General features: G+C 42.0%; 1 protein-coding gene across 1 annotated transcript; it reads right to left on the bottom strand.

The window, feature by feature from the left end:
- Positions 1 to 1,459: 1,459 nt before the first annotated feature.
- LOC311488382 (rho GTPase-activating protein 6) lies at positions 1,460 to 21,408 on the bottom strand (the record flags this gene model as incomplete). Its single annotated transcript, XM_084545039.1, has 13 exons — positions 1,460 to 2,737; positions 2,827 to 2,901; positions 3,499 to 3,761; positions 3,938 to 4,035; positions 4,656 to 4,835; positions 6,300 to 6,448; positions 6,561 to 6,711; positions 6,807 to 6,862; positions 6,963 to 7,158; positions 7,347 to 7,609; positions 8,905 to 8,976; positions 9,470 to 9,629; positions 21,262 to 21,408. The coding sequence occupies 13 exons, from the start codon at positions 21,406 to 21,408 to the stop codon at positions 2,196 to 2,198; spliced, it is 2,352 nt and encodes a 783-aa protein (XP_084401165.1). The 3' UTR covers positions 1,460 to 2,195.
- Between the last annotated feature and the right edge of the window lie 1,371 nt (positions 21,409 to 22,779).

Genomic DNA, 22,779 nt, shown 5'->3' with positions numbered 1-22,779 from the left:
CGTTACGGAGAGCGATCACACTCGAGCATCCCCAAATATGCTTTCCCAGATTTATAAACTGATCTGTAATCTGAGTACGGCTTTAATGGCAGACATTTTTAGCGCCATTACACACTTGTGTGATGTTGTATTTATTGTTTATTGTTGCCAGTTTTTATCTCAGCTCGGCACCCAAGGACATCGGTGCATCACAGAAGGTAAAATTGCATCTCTCCAAACATAAAAACTGTCACCATCCTTCTCACGTGAAATCACCAGCATCCCAAACATGGTGGGAAACTGAGTCTGATAGTGATTAAATCTAACAAACAGCTGCCCGGTACTTAATGAGGTGTTAATGAAGCCATAGATGTGTCCTGTTCACTGGTTTGAGTCTGAAGAAGCAAAGAAGGGGAAGGGAAGCTGTTTCCTGGTCTCATGGTGCCCCCTTGTGGCCACTTTAAACAACTGTTTCATCATGTTCTGAACTATTGCAGAGTCACAATCACAGCTAACCATGTTAGTTCTGGATTAACTCTTAGAGTAAAGGGTCAGGTTACATTAATCAAGCTCTAAAAAACATATTTTTTAAAAAGGAACTTAGCTTTCATCGTTATAGCAGTACCAGGTCACAAATATGCCCCTAATCATCCTTAATCATCAAGTAACCACCCCTAATTTAATCTTAGAGAGCTTCAGGAGGTGTATGAGTGCAATCTTCACATTTTAAATTCTATTTACACCGGTTACATCAAGGGATAATATCTAAAGTAAATCTGAAGGAAATAAACTGATTAGATTTGCCTAGTTGGCTCACTGGTAAATATTGGATGCACAAAGGTCACAAAGTCTTTAAATTCATTCATTCAGTCATCTTCTGTAACCGCTTATTTCTGTTAAGGGTCGCGGGGGTCTGCTGGAGCCTATCCCAGCTGTCATCGGGCGAGAAGCGGGGCACACCCTGGACAGGTCTCCAGTCCATCGCAGGGCTAACACAGAGAGACAGACAACCATTCACACTCACATGCACACCTACGGCCATTTTAGAATCACCAGTTAACCTAACCAGGGTGTCTTTGGATGGTGGGAGGAAGCCGGAGTGTCTTTAGATTATTTCTTTAGATTATTCACATAAACTCTCTTTTCTGCAGATTAAAAGGACTCATTTACTGTATTTATTTTGCAGCACTCTCAGGCTTTTATCAAATACACCAACCTGCCACACCCTCGACACGATAGCACAAATGAACTCTGTTGTTTTACTCTTCTAACGTCTTTAGCTGAGATTGCCAGCATCACACGTCACTCCACAAAACTAAAGACCCCATACTACGATTTTCTTTTAAGAAAAATGACGTCTACAGTGTGGAAGACTTGTTCGTCTCGCATCCAGCTATGTCCTCTGTGGTCTGGAGCGGTCAACAGTGAAGACTGATGCCAATGAAAGCACCGTTCATAAGACACAACAGGCTAGGATTAACACAGACAAGCGTGAAACATATAAAAATCTGTTTATTAAAGTGGCACCTACAAAAAAGAATGGATAGCTGTTTTTTCATTAAATTACAATACAGTCAATTTACAAATAAAATACAGTATGTTCATCTCTGTAAATGATGCTCCTTAAAAAGTTGTTTCTTTGCACTGAACGCAAAAATTAGAGGCGTGGGAAGGCAGAGAATGAGCGCTGAAAAGCAGCAATTTAATGAAAAGTGCCGTCACGAGCCCTCTCCAAAACGTATCATTGAGCTTTAATAATATGGACAAACTACAAAACACTTCCCACAACTGAGATTATAGTCTACCTGTAACAAAACTCAGTGTTAGAGTAGCTAAGGTACTTTTTAAGGTGGCGCTATGCTATTTGAGGCGATATCACGATAGATTTTTTTTTTATTTACATTCATAAAAAAACTAAAACATTCAAGTCTAATTGTAACATTCAAGTGTAAATACGAGTTTTGGATGTTCGCAAATAATTTCTCTGTATTCACAACATATTATAATGAAGTACAAAAGAATAAAAACATTCAGTATCATGCTTCAAATATATTAAACACCCCTGCAAATTACCAATAATAATTAAAATAATGATACAGTTGATAATAATCATCAGCATATTAAATACAACACTGAACTGCAGTTACAGATGATGATATTTCAGGCGATGTGACGGCAAAACTGGTTATCTGCAGGTTAGTTATCTTAAAGGTGCATCAGACCAAAGTTTCCGACAGAGATTCTGGATTTTCTTTTGACAGCATCTTCCATATATGCCACCGCTCTGTCTGACAGTTTGAGGTACCAGGACTACTTTCTTCTGCAGGCCCAGAGGCATGTGTAGTATCTACAGTCTGGAGGGCGGGGCTCTGCTGGGACTGTTGGATGGTCCGGGGGTCAGGTTGATATGTGAAGAGGGACGGTGTGGAGTGAGAAATATGAGTGTCTCTTAGAGGTCTGTCTGTCCTCGCATTAAGTAATGGACATGCAGGGCGTCCTGTCCTTTGTGCTAAGTCGTCTGAGCTATTAGCTCCTGATTGGCTGCCCAGTGCCTGATGCAACGATGATTCTCCCTGTCTCTGCCTTCTCTGGTCATGAGGACCACTGCTGCTGCGAGTCACGGGGAGGTGTGGCCTGCTTTCCAGAACGCCCAATGACATTTGTGTCGGTCTGACAGGCAGCTTGTTGTTACCTTGGTGACTGCTCTGCCCTTCTGATGATCCACAGGAGTCGCATTCCGACACGTCTCCAGCGGAGCCTGGGAGAAAAACCGCTCATTAACATCCAGCATTCATTTCACATCCAGAGATCACCTGGAGAAACGTAATGTAAAGAGGATTCTGTTACCTGTGACGTGATAACCAGTGAAATCCTTCCTGAACAGCTCATGCCAGGTGTCCCAGAAACTGTCATCGGAAGCCTCTAATATAACAAAAGAATAAAGAGGATCACTTAATTTGGTTTAATATATCATTATATCGCTGCAAAACTACAACAGAACCACAGTCATGCCCCATTTTTATGCTAGCTTCTTCTGCTTCCGTCCGGTCTTGGCAAAGTTACAATAACTACAGTATTTAGATTACTGTCTAAGAAGCTAGCGTTTGAAACATTGACTGTATATATATATATATATATATATATATATATATATAGACCTAAGCCTTGGTATAATTTAAACGGATGAGTTATATAAAAATTCACCTTCTGAATGAACTATAGAGACTAAAAGCATTTTTTGTACCAGGCTGTAAACATGTTTATTTCTGCTGTAAAGTTGGACATTTTAACATGGCGGTCTACAGGGACTGACTTTCTTTTTGGAGCAGCGTGGTCCCAGAGGTTGCCGCTTAATTTGAACAAAGCCAATTTAACTATGCCCCCTGTTTCCAGCCTTCAAGCTGAGCTATACTAACCAGCTGTTGGCTCCAGCTGCCTACATTTACATCTAATAAATAAATAAATAAGCACATTACTTGAATGTCTCAACATTTTCTAATAATATGAAACCAGGTTCACCTTTGTCGGTAGAAAAAGTAGGAGAGGTGCTGCCAGATCCATCTTTTGACTGACCACTGAGTTTGTACTGCTCAGAAAGTCTGGAGACGCTGTCTGAGAGCGGACTGTTGCTCTCCGGGTATTTAAACAACCGCCGACCCGACAGCACAGGGGAGTTGTTGTCGTAGGGAGACACCTCCCCACTAGACGCTTTGAGGGAGTCAGTGGACAAGCATCTCTCGGTCAAAGAGAAGGACTCGTCTGGTCTAAGAAGGCCCGAGTCTCTATAAAAAAAATAAAATAAATAAAGCAGAGAAAAAACATAAGCAGCATTCTACTTAGTTATGCGCCAGGGATAAAAGAAGTCTTGCAAAGAGAAAACAGTAAGTTTTACTTAAATATATGCACAGCGGGCAATCAACCACACACAAAAAAAATTAGCCAAAAGGCAGAAACTCACGAGCACTGAGAGGCCTTCCTCCGCAGTAAATAATCCACCACGTCAGGATCTGTCTCTAGCAAACTCATCAGCACCTCATTCTGCAGGTCAGCAGGAACCTAGGAGAACCAAGTCCGTTTTACTGATGATCATTAATAATTAATCACTTATCAAATAGCTAAAGTCTTAGGAAGGAGGGCGGTTATACAGTATGTGTAGTGCAATGTATACTACAGTAGTTGTGTGGATGGTATTAATGATGCGGAGCAAATGTTTTGCTGACGTTTTGCCTCCCAATTTTTCTGATTCTTCAATTAACTGCCTCTGCACTGAGGTGTCAGGTGAAAGGCAGATGAGAAGCTTCCCCTTGCTAATGTTGTCTATAAACAAAGCAGAGGCTGGCACGACACTCACTGACCCGTCTAATGAGGCTTCTCATTCGTCTAGCTTTGAAAAGATTCAATTTTACAAGGTTCCAGGAAAAACACAAACGACTTTACTTTGATGAAACTTGGTTTTAAATGTGACTATAAAACCCTCCTAGTCCTTCTGAAAACCTATGAAATTAATGTCTACATTTCATTAGGAGGCTTCACTCTGTTAAGCTTGAGTTTTCCTCATAAATACCTTTTGAGCTGACTTGAGAAAAGCTGACTAAGACCTTGAGATTGTTTAATTAAATCCTGTCTTGTCTGTAACAGCCCCGGTGTCTTTTGTTTTTCCAGTAAGAGCGGCTCACCACAAATAGTGTATCGTATGTATCGATCATCCTTTGGACCACGCCGATGATGGCTGTACTCTCCTCTGCACGGGCGAAGCTCTGGACCGCAAACTCTTTGTCTGAGCTCTTCTGCTTGTGCAAGAGGTTGGGTCCGAAGATGGTGGCTAAATTAAGTGACGTCATCTTGTTTCCTGTCATCTGAACAAAGCAGAACATGGGTTTTATAAACTGTATCTTAACAGACTTTATTCAGTTTCTTTCAGGTTTGCCAGTAACTCTCTGAAATCACACATGGATCATTACATTGCCCGTATCTGACCGCTGCTATTATAAAAAATTTAAGTATCTGGCAACCAGAAAATGCTGGGAATGTGCACCTACCACCGGCCTGCCACCATCAATAAGTCCAGCTCTGTCCTGTTTTGTTCAAAGAAACTCAGCGGACCTCTTGTTCACAGTTACAGTATGTACTGTATGTTCTAGGACCAGAGCCAAGAGTAAACCGGTTTATATCCGTGGGAAAAAAAAAATCTGTATTGTGGTGATTAAGAGTCAAAAACGAAGATTAACATAAAAGACGAGAAATATTGAATTAAGGAACTTTGAGCCCAGATTTAAAAACAGAAGGACATGTGCATAAGGACAGGACAGTGAGTTCATTTTCCAAACACATGTACTTATATGCACTTAAAAAAAATATATCTATATTTGTATCTGGACATGATGACTAATAATTCTCGGCCCGTCCCATTACTTATCTCAAATCCAGAGACTGGAATTATAGACGAGTAAAACAGTATTATCTGCGGGGTGCAGAGTGGCAAGACGCAAATGTATAGATGCTGAGATAAATTGTGTTTACAGAAAGTAAACCATAATGTCACAGGTTCCCACAAGTAATGGAAATACAGGCAAAGCAGATTAAGACAGAACATAAGGATGTTCACAGAAACAGTACTACAGTGTGCTATTGGGCAGTATTGCCATGTACACCGAACAGGCATAACATTATCGCCACCTTCCTAATATTGTGTAGGTCTCACTTGTGCCTCCAAAACAGTTGTGACTCATCAGAGAATGGACATGCGCCTTCTGAAGGTGTCCTGTGGTGCCTGGCAACAGGATGTTGTTAGTGGGGGCCTATGAGTCTTATGGGTTGAGCGGAGGGGCCTCAGTGGATCATCCCACAGATACTTGATCAGTTTGGGATCTTGTGAATTTGGAGGCCAGGTCAACACCTTGTGCTGCTCTTCACGTTTTTTAAGGTTTTCCTGAACTGTTTTTTGTGTGTGTGTCTGTGTCGTGCTACATCCTGCTGGGGGTGGCTGCTGCAATCAAGGAGTGTCATTGCTACAGGGTGGGGGTGCCTGGTCTGGTGTAGGTGGGTGGTACATCTCTAAGAAACATCCACATGAATGCCAGGTCCAACAGTTTCCCAGCAGAACACTGCATTGTCACAATGGTCGATGTTATTTACTTCTCCTGTCAGTGGTTTTAATGTTGTGGCTGATCACAATGCTGCTGCCCTTTGGCACTTTCTTTCTTTGACAGATGTAGCACACATAGAGGTGGTGTAGCAATCTGAGTTAAGAATTAGGTTCAGAAACGTTGATGCCTGTCTTCACACTGTCACAGAAAAAAGGGCTCGCACAGTTTCTTTACCTCCTGACCCCCATTGTCCAGGCTGTCTTCAGCATGTGCGGACACAGTGGACAACAAGCAGAGGAGGCGCTGCAGCGTGTCGCTGTTACAAGGAGGAAGCAAAAATATCAGGAGCTGGATGGCGTTCTCTTGGTCTGAATAATCCAGCACTGCAGGAAAAAAAGAAGCTCAAGCTCAAATAAATCAAAAAAGAAACACAAGAATTCATCAGGCAGCAACAAGAATAACTGTATTCAGCGTGGGTTTGTGTGCCGTACTCACGCATTGTGTTGATGAAGGCGGTGTAGAGTTCTTTCGTCAGGAGGGGGTCAGGCATGTCTCTGAGGAATTCTTTCAGCAAGGCGGCTACGTCATGGACACTGTGCTCCTCATCCATGTGGACCTCCCATCCTTGGTCAAACTCCTCACGGAGCTGGATAACGCATTGCGACAGTTAATACCATAAAATAGTTGCTCAGCGTAAAGGCAATTTATTGAAACGCTAAAGGTAACTAGCTGAAGTCTCACCTGTCGTACTCTCTTCTTGGAACTCCCAACACGGAAAATTCCAACTGTTTGTAGACCTGAACACAGACAAAGATTCATGAGGTGTTCAAAGGGTCCACAGAGATATGCTGCACATTATTATATATATTATCTGCAATGCGCTTTTGAAAATAGTACCATATTTTTCCAGGTGCTGGCAGCAGAGATCCACTACCCTGGGCACCTGTCTGTAGATAGGGTTAAGGCTGAGCTTTTTGTCGTGGTGCTTCTTCCTGTTTCCAGCTGCCTCTTCTGGCAGAGACAGCTGGAGGGCCTCCAAGAGCCGAGACTGGTTATCGTCAAGGTCAGTGATGCAATCCACGGACACCCCGCCCTGTCGAGCAGTTAGTGACAACCATACATTGACTGGAAAAACCACTGATGCTTGGCAGCGAATGAACAAAATGAGGTGCGGTGCATACATAAAAAGGTCACAAATTCCCAGAGAAGTCTAGCGAGATCAGACAAACTCCCCGTCGCTCTACGTCGGCGTGTCACGGGTGTATAGAGAGAAAAGCCTACCCTCCTGCGTGTCCGTGGGGCTGTTTCTGGCGTGCTGGGCATGGGCGATTCGTTGGGGGTCTCAGAAGTGGAGCTCAGGGACGAGTTGCTGCTGGAGAGCTCTTTGTTTGCCCTTTTGAGGCTGGAGGTCAGGTGAAGGAAGGATAGCATCAGTTCGGTGGGGTCGCTGTGCTCCTCCCGCGGGTGATCTTGCCGCAGCTTGTGCATGCGGTCGTTGGATATGACATGCGACAGCGGTATGCCAAAAGCCTGTGGCGTGGTTTCTGTGCGAGGGGAAAGAGCAGGGCAGGGTGACTTGAAGTTCACACACATAGCTCTAAGTCAGCAGCGGGATTCTGAATTACTCTTTAGATGTATGTATTATACCCTTTGAAATATGTTCTGCAGAAAGCAAAGATTTGCGATGGATTCATTTATTATATTCAAACCCGAATTTGAACAACAGTAAGTTGCAGAACAACAGTTTTCTGCAGCGCACACTCAATATTCAGAGTGAGAGAGCACATACTTACGCAAGTGCCTTTTTAAACAAAAGGGGAAAAGAGGAAAGAGGGGCCCGGGCTTGCCAGAGGATAGGCTGTAACGAATGAGCCACCACTTAAGATTGTTTTAGTTATTTCCCTCGACTGCCCGTCTGACAGAGAACATCACTTTCCTGCCAGATTTTTGCAGTGGGCGGGGCAGCGTGGCGGCGGCGGCGGCGGTGGAAGATCACAGCTCCCTCTGTACTGTAAGATTCTGATCAGTCAGTGGGTATAAACAGCTGAGAGCGCCTGCTTCATCGAGCTTATACAGCTTCAGCCAAAAGGATATAAAAGTATTCTTTAAAGTGTCAGAGGCTGACGAGGCCACAGACTGGAGGGGAATAACAGGCTGACAAGCCCCCGCAGAGCTCAAAGATGGCTGTGTTTATCTTTGTTAGAAAAGAGTCGGAAGTTCGGGTCATACTGTAACAGGAAATCTTCTAATAAACAGCACATTAAAAAAAAAAAAAAAAAAAAAAAAAGCTACCCTGCAATTTAACATTGTTGTGTACACCAATCAGCATTAAACATTAAAACCACTGACAGGAGAAGTAAATAACAGTGACCATCTTGGAACAATGTTCTAGGGGGGAAAACTTTTGGACCTGGCATTCATGTGGATGTTAGACGTGTACCACCCACCTAGACCAGACCAGGCACCCCCACCCCATAGTAATTGATAGCAGCAGCCATCCCCAGTAGGATGCAGTCCGACACACAAAAACGGTTTAGGAACATGAAGAACAGCACAAGGTGTTGACCTGGCCTCCAAATTCACTAGATCCCAAACTGATCAAGTGTCTGTGGGATGATCCACAGAGGCCCCTCCCCTCAACCTATAGGACCCAAAGAAACCCACTAACAACATTCTGTTGCCAGACACCACAGGACACCCTCAGAAGGCCCACGTCCATTCTCTGATATGAGTCACAGCTGTTTTGGAGGCACAAGTGAGACCTACACAATATTAAGTCATAATGTTATGCTTGATCGGTGTATGGCTACAAATTACACTTCATCCTGAGGAACTTTACCTTTGTCTTTACTCCTCTCTTTTGATAATGAATCCAGCTTCTTCCTGAGTGACTTCTTGTGCTTGTGGCCATCTGAAAAGAGAGCCACAGATGGATAAAGAAACCTCATCAATATGCTCCTGCTCATGCATGCTCCACTTGATATTCTCAGGCTCATTTGGCAAACAGTTGCACGACTCAAAAGAGCCATCAAACACGGATAAACTGTGCAGGGAGTGTCGAGACAAAGATAGGCAATGAATCTTAATTCGTAAGCCCTTCATAAAACTATGACAGCACAAGTTTCAAACAGTATGTTCCTTTGTTCATGTTCCCAATTAATCATATTCTCAAGGCGGGGCATGTAATGACATATCCAAAGAAGGTAAACACGTCCCAATATAAATCAAGGAGCAAGATTGTATCAATAACATGGCCTCACACAAAAGAGGGGAACATTTGCCATCAGCTGCATGTTTCACAAGCGATATTGTGACAAGCTTTTGCCAGGGACAGAGTAGCAACTTGGTGGACAAGACTGGGCCTGCAAGTGTGTATCTGTGTGCGCGCGTGTGTTTGTTTATACATTTAGGGATGGCGATGTGGCAGCCCAGGTCGTGACCCCGAAGCAATCGTCTGAAGGCCACATCCTGGAGACGAACCCTCTCCAACTCGGAGAGGCTTTGCAGGTGGACGGGCTTCAGGCCAACGCTGTGTCCCGACACGCTGTTCCAGGTGAAGTCACCCTGCGGAGACACGCACACACACGTTCATATGTAACACATCGACTATACGCACAGCTGGTGTCACATTTCCCGTCCGTGACTTGTCACACTTTCTACCAGACTCCGGCATGCGTGAGCTGACAACCATTTCTGCTCCACTTGTCAGCTGAAAATGGCAGCGTTTCCCATGACAGGAACTGACAGACTGTAAAGAGTTTGTCCGTGATGCATAAATGACATTAGCTTCTCGCTCGCATGCTGCGTTTGTAGCGAATACTTCATGTAAAACTTTTTTATTTTTCTGATTGTAGGAGCAAGTATGGGGAGGTGCTCATTCTTTAGTAATACTATCCGGCTTCGAATTTATGACCCATTAAGGAATTCCTTTTGCCAAAAAAAACAAAACCATCTGAACTGGATCAGACGTTGCATCACAAACACTGAATCACTGTGCAGATTGTCCAAAAATGAAAGAAGCATAAATATTAATAATAATGCACACTTAACCATAAGCCCACTCAATATAGCACATGATGCAGCATTTTAGTTTTGGTGCGGACTCCACAGATGTTTTTGAATAATCTATCATCCAAACTAATCCAAAAACCATTTCACAAATCATAGAAGCCATTGATACAGACATTCTGAAGGTTGAGTACAGTAGCAAATAATCTGATCTAAAATCCTCAACCTTTGAGCATCTCTATGCTGGAGATTACAGTGCTTTGATCCAGTACAGTCAAGCCAATCATATGAGCCATGTTCCAAAGAGGCTTAGTAACTCATTATCAGGATAAGGCTTACACTAAAGTGGCTAACTCCCATTAAATGAGAATTTAGGGCCGTGCTACAGTAGCATATTATCATCCGGTACACTTGCAGTATGACGTAAAAATTTTAACACACGTGCATGTGATTAGGGGAGGCCTATGAGGCATCCAGCCAGCCATACGGACTCATTTTCAGTGACAGGAAATACAAGGAGCCTTGATGACGGCATCATCAGGTCAGTATGGGATTTAATGGAGCAAGAGAAGACGGCGAGACAGACAGCTAAACAGAGGAGCTACCTGAAAAGTAGCTTGAAAAACTCAGTGTTGTATACACTCACTTGCCAGTTCATTAGGTACACTATAGTGAAAACAAATTTCACGGTAATTTAACAGTCTTGCTTCACGGAGGCTGTGGTAGTCATCATTTGTTATTAATAACTGTGCTGTTATTCTGGAGGCTGTAGTCTGTAGAACTACTGAATTGTGCCGTGTTGTACCCACACGCGTGTCTATAGTTTTTGTGGGTGCACTAGGCTAAATTACAGAAACACTTTTGTGTTCAATTCAATACAGTTTCACCACAAACTACATGCTCCAAAACGAGTTGAATTACTACAATTCTTGCGCTATTTCAACATAAAGTGTCATTATAACAATCATGAAGGGGGATTTATTGCAGGACTGATATATTAGACTAACGGATTCGTTTTCACTAATGTGCCTAATGAACTGGCAAGTGAGCGTATTTTCCCCTTGGCCACATGTTTACTGCACAAAGACAGGGGTTTACCAAAATGTACTTGAGTTGTATTTGGGAACCAAGTGGGAAAAAAAACACTTTTTCTCATTTTGTGGCAGCATCTTATAATATTATAGGGAATAATAACAAATCCTAGTAATAGTTCATAGTCTTTTGACTATTTCAAAAAGTCTGCATATTGTTTCAGCTCTCATTTTTGCTAGACAAATATTACAACTCATGAACAATTATGTCCTTTACAACTGAAGACTTTCAAAATGACACAATAGCTTTAGACAAGACAATGGCATCCTTTCTTAATTGTTAAATATCACATAGTTTTTCCACTAATCTCTCAGTTGTGTCTTAGCTTGGTTGTCTGGCTGCTAGTTGTATGGTGCTTGTATTATACAAGGCTTTGTGGCACACTTAAATGACAGAAAGCGACACAGACTGGTTAGTACACAAAGCACCTTTTTCTATATGACAACAGACGATCAGGTCATCGGGCAAATAATAAGCTACGCTGTTTTATATGTCACTCTTTCTTTTGCAATTATGTGAAATGCGGCAAGCGAGTCACATTCTCGGTTATCTGCCCATTTCGTCCAGACATTCCTCTCGTGTGACTATATGGGAGTGGAAACCTTGTCCATATCTGATGTTAGCGTGAGCTGGGTTCCCACAGTTCCTCTCCGTCAGTGACATGACGTCCACAAGTAACAGAAAATTACTTTATTCCTAGAAGGATCCGAGTATTGCGCTCATTTTGATGCAATACCCCTTTAGCAATTCCATAATAACAGCATTTAGTGTTGCAGGCCAAGGCTTGTCATTTGAGAGCAGCTCTTATTCAATATTTCTTCATATCGTGAACACGTTATGAAGCTTACAGTTAGGCTTTTGCTAGCAACCTCTTACAAATCTGTAAATCTGTCGGATGTTCCCAGATTTACAAAGAAACAGTCACTGTTAAAGCTGAATGAAGTTATTGCTTCTTATCACACTAAGCTCACAGGGTGTGGTGGTCCCCCAGAATGAAAACGCCACCTTTGTCTTGTCAAACAACCACTTTTATGGTCTTTTGATAGTGACATTTGAACCACACTGCAGGCCTATGTACTGGCACCAAACCAGCTGTAAAGTAGAAGTTCTTCTTAAAATGTATCGACCATTAGTCCATCTAAACCTTCTCCTGTTCCAGTAAATACATGCCCCTTAAATACAGGTGCACTTGGTTGAGCAGAAGCTAATTTTAATTCAAAGCCGTGCTGAAACACAATAGCGCTTCCTAGAATACAATGAGAGGAAACGTGCAAGGTAGTTCATACAATATAGCTAGATTGAGAGCTCAGATTACACTAATCAAGCACACTTGAGCAAGATCCAGCGAGGTGATGAATATTCCTCGGTGCTCAGGAAGCCATTCAATGGGGCTTTGCAGGAAGGGTTTACCACAAAGAGCTTACACTCACTTCCACAGCGAATACGGCACTGGATTTTTTTTTTTTTTTGTTGTTGTGTTTAAAACTGCATTCACTTGCTGACATATCGCCCTCATGGGCAACAGTGTTGACAAAACTCAAATAATGCTAGGGCGTCTTGTAATACCTGGAAACTGTCAGTTCCAAAACAAAAACCTCTCTCAGTTGTTCACATCCTGTTCTTCTAATAAGTCAATAAATGCTCCTGGCAGTCGACTGCAGACTTTAAAATGCATAAAAGTCTCATGCATGCATGCAACACATACTTTGCATGAGGAGTGGGAAGGAGAGGTGCATTAGTGGAAATCTCATTTGTGTGCCGAAACACAGAAAAGCGGGTTTCAATTACATTATGTTTAAAAATAAAGATATTGATTTATTCCAAGCTTACTTATGTTTCCATACTGAAACAGAGTAGATACAGAGTGTGGCTGGTACATATTAACATAGGTACATGTCTTGAGTTAACATTCTTCTGTGCCTGTAACTATTTAATCTAGTTTTGTTTCTAATACACAGAACCATTCAAAAAGCCAATGCTACGTTCAAGAGACAAACCAACAGCAACATCAGTTACTTACAAGGTAAGTGATACTTCGCCCGAGAAGGGGATCCCCCATTACGAAAAGTGATCTCCACGGATGAGAAGTCCCCCCTCAAATGCGTACACCGGGTCTTACTGGCAAGCACACCGACGCTTTCGCCCACATAAACACAACCCACATGTCTATGCCTGGATGCAAGTGTCGCTACACTGGAAACTGGAGCAAGTTCGGGGACTGATTAACATCGCGCGGTGAGAGGCGACCTCCATGAATAACATTACCACTAATAGGGAGGGGTTGACGGGAAGGGCCAGTGGTCTTTGTCAGGATGGCAAAACAAACTCATGTGCGCAGGCAAAGAGGAATACGCTTGGTAGACATCACACACACACACACACACACATAAGTTGGAATAGTCATGCAAAAAAAAGAAACTGTTTATCGACTGGGAGTAGCACAGTATAACGCGGTGGTACAACCATAGACATAATAAACTACAATCAGATCTGACTCAGAGGGTTTAATTGGTGCGATTTGAGCGAGTCATTAGACTTGCTGAGAGCAGTTTAGAACTTTTAGGGCCAAATACTACAATACCCATGAGTCTCAGCCACCGTTGCTATGGAGAGGTTTGAGGTGCGCACTGTAGTAGCTACGGTAGACGTTAGCTAGCTAAATGATCTCTAATTAACGTTTTGAGCATATTTTATTTTACTGCTGGCAACCAAACAGTCAAACATTTAGTTCAGTGAGTGGTATTTATGCTTCTTTATCCGTAAGGTGGAAAGTATTTTGGACAGACCGGCACATCCGGGAACTACAATGAAAACTACAAAACCGAAGTCCACCGGAAGTTGTCTACAAATTACCCAAACAAGACCTCACAGCTTAGATAGAAACAGCTTAATATATGTATTTTTTTAAAACTTATCTTAAATGAAATCAATTGTGAAATATTTTACTTACTACTGCACAAATAGTATGCTAGCTAGCAATAGCACTTTACTTTGACAACTGACCTGGCTACAGTACGTTATAGCGTATACCTGTGCCCAGTTTGTCGAGCCCGAACCATTACCGTCCCTTGAACGTATTGAGCTGAAACGGGACGCACTTTGTCCCGTATTACCCTGCGAATCAAAAATAGCGAGTACAACGTCAATGGAATTAATGAATAACAGGGCGCTTTATATCAACATTTACGGTAAACGTATTCCCAGGCCGTCTCCTGCTCTGTGACCAATGAGCAGACAGCTGGAATTCAGCTCATCTCATTGGTTGAGGTACTGTCGCTTGCGAAGAAGATACCGGAAGACAACAAAGCAACAACTTTTCCTCACGCTTTTGCACTTTTCTTATTGCACTATTACAAGAGGAATGTTCTGCTTTCTATTGTTTCATATCAATTTATACAGTTTTAAGTTAAGCAGGACAGGTTTCCGTTTAAGAAAGATATTTATTTTATTCTGTTAACAGGCCCTGCCAATGAGGTGTCCCTTATTTATTTTTCAGGGAGTTGGCAACCCTACCTGAACCCCAATCACTAACTGTTAACAGCCTACAAAGAAGCTACTACAACCTATTCTTTATACATATAACATCGTTTCAGGATGCTATGGGTTTTTGTACAATTGTTAGCTACCTTTCTTCTGTAAAGCCAGTTAAAGGTAGCACACAGAATTGCTGCCACTGGCCTCCACTTGCAGTATGACCTGTGGCTGACACAAATTTGCAAGACATGATGCTACAGGTGTTAAAAATATGCCCCCCTATGAGCTAAATTCAGAGCTTACAGGGTGAAGTAAGACAAGTGACTCGTCTCACACACTGGCAAATGAGCAGCATGTAGCTGCCAACACGCTGTAGTGGTGAGAAGACCATTAGTGCCCTCTTCTCAGCCTTCTTGTCAACAATTCCTCCTACCTGAGTTTAGCAAAGTGAAAATTCACTCAAGGCCCCCAAAGTAAAAAGTAGCGATGCTGCTTTTTACAACTGAAGACATTTTCACAAGACACACAAGGAAAAGCGCTGGTGTACGTAATAAAATGACTACAGCTGAATTCCATTGATATGCTTCAGTTTCAGCTTCCTGGTACTGTGCATGCAAGCTCACTGACAGCCATAAGTAGTGTTATTTTAAGTCAAAACAGATTATGTGTGTTGCATATGTGAGAGTTGTCTGCATTGACAAGTGGAACATGACAACAGCAGGAACAATCCACCACCTACGCAGTTCTGAGAAGTGGTCTGATCTGGTAAATTTAAAGGAAAACACCTGTGCAGACAAGCCTGATTTGGAGTGTCAGCAACTGCAGTGACAAGACAAAGTATGCGAACCCAGTTTGGAATGCTTTAATTGGTCATTAAATGCGATGTGATCTCCATCCAAGTAGACAAATGCAATGTGCTTAAGCTAATCATACATAAACAGTTATAATGTTTCGTGTCTTGAGCTTAACCTGGCAGACTGCCATCCTGACATTATCCTTTAAGAAACCTTGATAGATTTGGAAATTAATTTCCTCCTTAATACTGGTCGGGTATCCCAGCCCTGAGGCAGCAAAGCAGCCCAAAATCATTTAAAATCACGGGACAGGTTATTCATGTCTTTTTTAACGCCATACACACAGTAGTACTGCATGTTATTCCCCAACAGTTCAACCCGGACACCATGTTTGTTCAGTGTTTTGGGTGTGATAGCCTTAAGCCGTCACTTTGGGCTTAAGTTTTACCGCATTGAACTTTCTGCATTGGGCCTTTGGTGTCATAGAGCAACAACTTCCAGGCAATAAAGCCACAGTACTAAATTGTTTCCCCTTACAGATAATTTGGCTAACTGATGAATATCTAAACTCTTTGAGATTACTAAATAACTTTTTGCAGCAAATCAACAGTTGTCTGTAGTATGTCTTGGTCTTATTGGTAACAAACACAAAATGTGTTTTAGTTTAGTAAGGTTCGAAACCACAACAAGTAGACAATGATTTGGGTTTTTTTTTATTTGTTAAAATGAATTGTACCACAGAGACTTAGATGTCTTAGTAAACAAGACAGATTTCAAAGGTTCACCCATTCTATTCACGAAAACCTTCATAAATAAAGACATGACGCCTAAATCTGCTTGCTCTTGCCTGATTCATGTGCCTTAATTGTATATATTCTGGTAAGACCACTGAGACTTCTGGGATTTTCTGGAAATGAGGTTTCTTAATGCTGCGCAGGGTGATGATAAACAGGAAGCAGCATGCCAGACAAATAGAAAACATTTTGAAGGAGATCTTGGGTGGAGAAATCCTCTTTTGCTTTGAGAGCTCTGCAGAAAACACAGTATCTTTAGTAACAACTGAAAACACTGAAGTCCTTCAGTGAAGTCTGAGAAACACTTGAGTTACATGTATATTGAATTTACCATATAACCTAATATCAGTATATTAACAGCTTAAGGCTGGAGCCCATTTATAATGCTGTATATGCCAAATGAATACACATACTGAGTGGATACAGATATGTAAAAGTAAAAAATAAACAAGCAGCTTTTATCGAGTTCTGTTACACTTGTTTTAGAAAATAGCAAGAAACCCATTCAAAGGCCATTTGCACAACAGCTGGGGCAGGTGGTGACTGTTACCACATTGTCATCATCATCAGATTGCAGATAGGATTAATGTCCATTCTGTCGACTACAATAATACCATATGTCCATTTTTGCACAGCATTGTGAGGGTCGTCTCTAACATATTGATTCACAATAGCAGTCAAGTTCTACATGCATGTCTATTATGCAGACATCATTTCTTCCTTTTATTGATTACTGTAGTCACTGAAAATCCACTGGCATTGGTTTTAGTTGTGGTGATTTAGTATTCAGTATTGGACTGTACGATGCTTTGGAGCACAATGATAGACACACCAATGAAGTTTGTTAAGTCACAGTTGAAAATATTTGTATATTTCTATTATCATCGACATTTAGAAACCTTCATTTGAGTCCTGCGTTGAGCACTATTGTTACGTTTTCAGCTTGATGATTATTGAGCGCAAGAGAGCAGAAGCTAAGTGTAATGACTCTCCCATCGTAACTCTTTCAGAAGATAAGCTATAGATTTCAATTTAAGCGTGCATTTAACAAAGCTAATCCCCTTTTGTGAGATCCTTGAGAGCGGTTTTCAGCTTCCTGCTAGCTCTTTCTCCTTCAGGCCATCTCTCTTCAGTGGTGCTCAGAGGAATGCAAATGATCCTCTGCCTAAACACTCCAGCAGCACAGTGCTCTCAAACTTCTCTTTCCCTGCATCAAATTATTCCAACAATATATCCAGAGAGCTTCGTGGCATTCAGATGAGCTTTTGGGTGCACTTCATGAATCCTCATTTTGAAATTGAACGTCTCATATGATTCTACTTCAGAATTAAGCTTGATTGCTGGCATACGAAATGAGGCGGCACGTCTGTGGCTATGTAAAAATAATGTCTGCGTAGATTAAAAAGATCCTCAAAGAAAATGTATAGTATAGGTGAAAGCTATATTATGACCACTCCTTCTAAATTTAGTCTCCTCTGTTCTCTACACAGTGGCGCTTTTGCAAACAACACAACTTGATTATCTTGGACATGCACAATGTTTAAAATGCTGCGCACTTGTGGATAACCTGACAGGATAATTGTGTGCAATTTACAATTCAAGCATTTTACTTTGCGCACGACGAATATGCTTCAACCCCTTATCAACCCTCAATCTTTCTCCCCCTGATTAATGCCCTCGTTTATCTCCATCGAACAGAATGACAGATGGCTCCCTCTAAAGGCTTTATAACTTCATGCAATTTACCGGGTTCCTAAGAGAAACCGGAGTAAATGGAGACATATTTCATTGCCGCGGATCTAATCTGGCTGTTTTGAGAGTCATACAAAAAGCATTTCTCTAAAGCATTGCGTGTTTTATCCAGCGAATGAAAATTACACCGCCTGGGGTCCTTCCAAAATCGCCGTCTTCCACGGACAAGATTTAATTTCGACGATATTAAAACAGAATGTATGAAAAGAAGAGAAAAAGACGTTGAACGACAGTTATTAAGTTTGATTTCTGTATCAAGGGTCTAACCAAAGGGAAACATAACCAGAGGCTAGTCCATAATGAAAATATAAATCAGCTCAAATTAATCTTAAACATGACTGTAACCAATGCGAGGCACTCATGTGGAACTGAGAGAGGATCCACCACAGTCATATCAAACCATAATTGACTTGGACTAGGGTGCTCGTGGCTTCTGTCACAATATTTAAAAGGGTGCAGAATACTTCCAAGGCCAGTGCAATATGATAGGAAGGTATACACGGGAGATAAAAGTAGTAAAATTCCAGCGCTCAATGTTCTCTCTCCTCTCCGTATGTCTATTGTTTTTTTTAAACCTTGAATACTTTTCCCCTGACAGTAACATGTTGTTCTCATATGCCCGTTTGCGCTCGATACACAGAGGAGAACAGGCTAAGAGCAAAGATTGACACTTTAACTATCTATTAACCAATGCCAGATTGGTTCATATGACCTTCTTCTGTTAGCTTCTTGCAGTGCCAGACATAACAAATACACTTTTACGACACATTATGGCACCAATATCTTATGGTATTCTTTGGCTGACGATACCCTTTGAGTTGATCTTCGCAGATCATATCTGTCAGTTATGCAACCACACAAAGATAGCTGAAAGTGAGATTTAAACAAAGTGATTTAAAACAATGATTTCACATCTATGCTCACAACTAACCCGCTGTGTATTTTTACCATTTGTCAGAAATAAACTCGATGCTGCTGTGCTGCAGTTGCAAGCCGGCGCATCGAGCCCCGTGCCATGCAAACGGACAGTCTCCTGTGGGAAGAAATATGTGCCTGAGGGACTGTAGCCAAGGATCAGGTCATGCTGCTGTACTGTGAGAAATAAGAGTTGAGGCTGTCTTCATGTAAACCAGATGTCTCTGCTTTCCATCTCAGCTTAGACCGCTGTTATCCTGAGTGAGTACACCACTAATAAAGCACAATGATATTCAACCTATGGAAAATCAAGGGCGGTTATAACATAGATCAAACATACCACTGTGACACTCCTTCTTTAAACAAGGGAAGGGACGTGTCAGGATCGTGCAAGTTGCAACTTGCCGGACATCTGAATCATGTACATCACAAAAATATAACAAATGCACCTAAGGCTCGGCGACATACCTTCTTTAGGATTTAACCAGTCTGACGTATTGCAGTGATATAATACTTCCTGTGGTTGCCTGCTGAATTTACTTTTACAAGATTGCAATGGATGGCATTCAAGAAACTAAATGCCACACAATATGTTTTTAGTTTTACAAGAGTCCTGGACAGTTTGCGTTGTAAGACATACAGCACACCTCGTGAAAGCCGAGCCTTGCAGAGTCGGGGACATTACTGGGTGGAGGTGCAGCAGTATTTTGTGGAAATGGGGAAACACTGTCAACCTGGCTCCACTGGTGTTGTTGCAACAGTCTCCTGGATACTACTGTCCCTGAATGAACCACGGCTTGGATATTTACACACCCAGAAAATGTGACTTTGATTACTGACTCAGAGTGAGGTTTGCATACGGAAAGGCAGTTAGTTATTGTCACTATAAACTATCTCAAGTTTTGGCTCAAGTGGCCAGTTTTTGGTTTTTGGTGTTATGTCAGAACTTTAAAGAAGTACTAGAAGTAGTAGTAACAGCAGTAAAGCCATGTTGTGCACAAATACCCCAAAAAGGTCTTGTAAAATCATTTCCACATTTTCTAGTTGAAAATAAATAAATCTGGGCTGACGTTAACGCAAGCACATTGCTCAACAAAGTCATACGTCGCATTGCATGCCCTTCTCTGACGCGGTGCAGTGGTTTTCAACATTAATCAGCTTCTTTCAGATTTACTCATTACATTTCCAAGGGCTCTGGCTGCAGGTTCTGGGCTTTTGCTAACGACTGTAAGGGAGACCAGATACCTGGCATTCATTACGAGCCTACTATAAGGTCACGTCTGCAATACATTTCCATTATACTAAACAAACAGTGTTGCCATGTGGACCGATTTAAGTGCAAGAGTGCAGATTGGCTCAGTCTCGGGCCCTAGTAGTCAGTTTTTGTTTTTTTTATTAGGAACAGAAATGTTGTCTTTTACCTGTGCACTTACTGCACTGATACTGTTGCTTTACACGTTGTGTTAATAGAAGTCTGTGAAGTTGTGAATCTGTGAATTAATATAGAAAAACTGCATTCCTCAACTCACTCCTGTGGTGGTTCCCGAGGTTTAGTAACAATCATTTAAGCACAGACTTACAATGCATTGATTTAAAGAGATAATTTGACAATATCATTGTTCGCAATACTGGTTTTGTCAGTTTGGAAGCGTGATGCTGCAAGCGAATTATTAAAACAACACCTACCGTAACACAGACCTAATTTTTTTTCCCATGTTACAGGGAGATAAGGTGTACTATGATGTGAGCTTATAGAGCTTAGCCTTGGTTTTTCCTGACACACCTCTGTCTGTAAGTTAGTGTAAGCAAAGGCTGGCATTATTTCGTCAGAGGAATGAATGGGATGTCTTATGACGCAGCATCAAAAGGTATTACGCATACTGTAACAGTATTAGTCACAGACATGGTGGTGGTGGTGGTGGTGCAATAGCAATGTCTTGGAATTTTCTCACCTGACCGCGTAGTAAATGTACCAAATGTGCAGGGAGTCATGTTTTTTTTAACTTGTTTTTTTTTATTTTTTATGCAAGATAAAAAGAATGACCGACAGTCTCTACATCATTCAAGGGAATTCCGAGCACTTCCGGAATTTGGAAACAAGCATGTCCAAAGCTGCACAATATTACAGCTGTTCAAAAGCATCCAAATCACTGTGTGAGCTTTAGGACACTTGCAGCTTTACAGTTAAAACAATACCTTGCCATTATGTCTTCATCAAAGTCACCAACTAAATCTCAACATCACTTTCTGCAACTTTATTTAATTTCTATAAAAGAGTGCAGAAAGGGAGCACGAAAACAAAAACGACCGCCCGTGCCCTCTGTCACTGCATTAAAACAACTTTTCAACTTTTTTAGGGCCACTGACCTTATACGAAGTGTCCTCAGATTCGGTACCATAATGCCGCATCAACGCCGAGTCCAAGCTCCTGGTCTGCCTCAGACTCCGCTTGGCAATACTTTTGGGGCTCAGCGAGCAGGAGAAAACGCTGCTCAGCAATCCATGAGCGGACATGTCTCCCTTTTGGTCAGTCGGGGGGGTAAAAGACGCGCGAAGACAGATTCGTATCTCGGGGTCCAGACGATCGCGAGCGAGAGGGGACCGTTTCAGAGCAGCACCAGGTCCCGGGCGCGTCACCATAACCTCAGTATTATGAAATACGCGCCCGTGGTCCCAGGGAACCTCCTCCTCCTCCTCCTCCTCCTCCTCGATCCCAACTCTCTGACTCAGTGTTTCCTGCTTTCATCCTTTCTAATGACGATTTGAAGAATTATGTTAATGTCCCCCGGAACACCAAAGCAAACAATACACAGAGGCATTAGGTTTGTAATTTGTGCGTGGGCATGACTCATTTAAAGCCTGTTTGAGTTGCTCCTGCTGGTAAACTGAAAATAATAATTACTGTGCGCACCAGCAGTGTAAGCACATTAAGCCTTCAAATATGATCAGTTCTTATTGTACACTGCAAAAAGGACCCGCTCAAAGAAATGCAATATTTTAGTCGTCTTAGAGGACAATTTTTAACTTTTTTTTTCTTTGTAGATATAGATGTTTTATAGGTGTAAATGTAGGAGATATTTACGTTCATTCAATTCGTTTTGCTTGTCATAAATCTGTCATTGAATGGGCTCAAAATAATATATTAGAAAGATTTTACAACTAATTATAATACATATTTATATCTCAGTCTCATTAAACACATTATACATTTTATTATATCAACTAAATACTCAATGCTGTGAGTATTTAGTTGATTTCTGGGACCTGAAGAGTACAGTATATATGCTGTTGCTGCTTTCACTATCAGTTTTAAGTTCAGTGTCAATTAAACTGAAATTAAAATGTCAATAAGTAGCCGAGTATAAGATAATTGCTCAGCGATAAGAATATCCAGTATCTGATTTTCCTGTCGAGCAGTGTCAAGAAGCAGAATGCAAAAGCCAAACTTCGACTAAAACTCTTCGCCCTTTCCTGAACAGGCTCCATCTTCCCCTCCACCCCCACCCCCTTCACCATAAGGCACTTGAGATACATGGCATGCAGCGCCCTCGGAACAGGCTCTTCCTGTGGGAGCCCCGGGGAAGGGACCTGTGTGATAACGTGACATGTGAACTAGCACTGTATGGCCACGATAAGGACTCATCAGATAACCAGAGCCCACCAAACAGACAGGGGAAGTGGTGATAAGAGGCCGGCCCCTGCGTTTGATCCACTTATTTGGTGGTGGCGAGGTTTGGAGCGAGACTCCCAGCAGATTCCCATCAGACTTCCCGTTATGTCATTTCTCAGAGGGGTAGGTGCAGCTCTCATCCACTAGTGAAGGATGTCAGAGGAAACGGTTCACGCAGGTCCTCTGTGTGGGATCTTAAAACATAGATTCACATT

The sequence above is a fragment of the Chelon labrosus genome, assembly GCF_963514085.1.
Source record: "Chelon labrosus genome assembly, chromosome: 5".
NCBI classification, from domain to species: Eukaryota; Metazoa; Chordata; class Actinopteri; order Mugiliformes; family Mugilidae; genus Chelon; species Chelon labrosus.
This window is presented reverse-complemented; position numbering and strand designations above follow the sequence as displayed.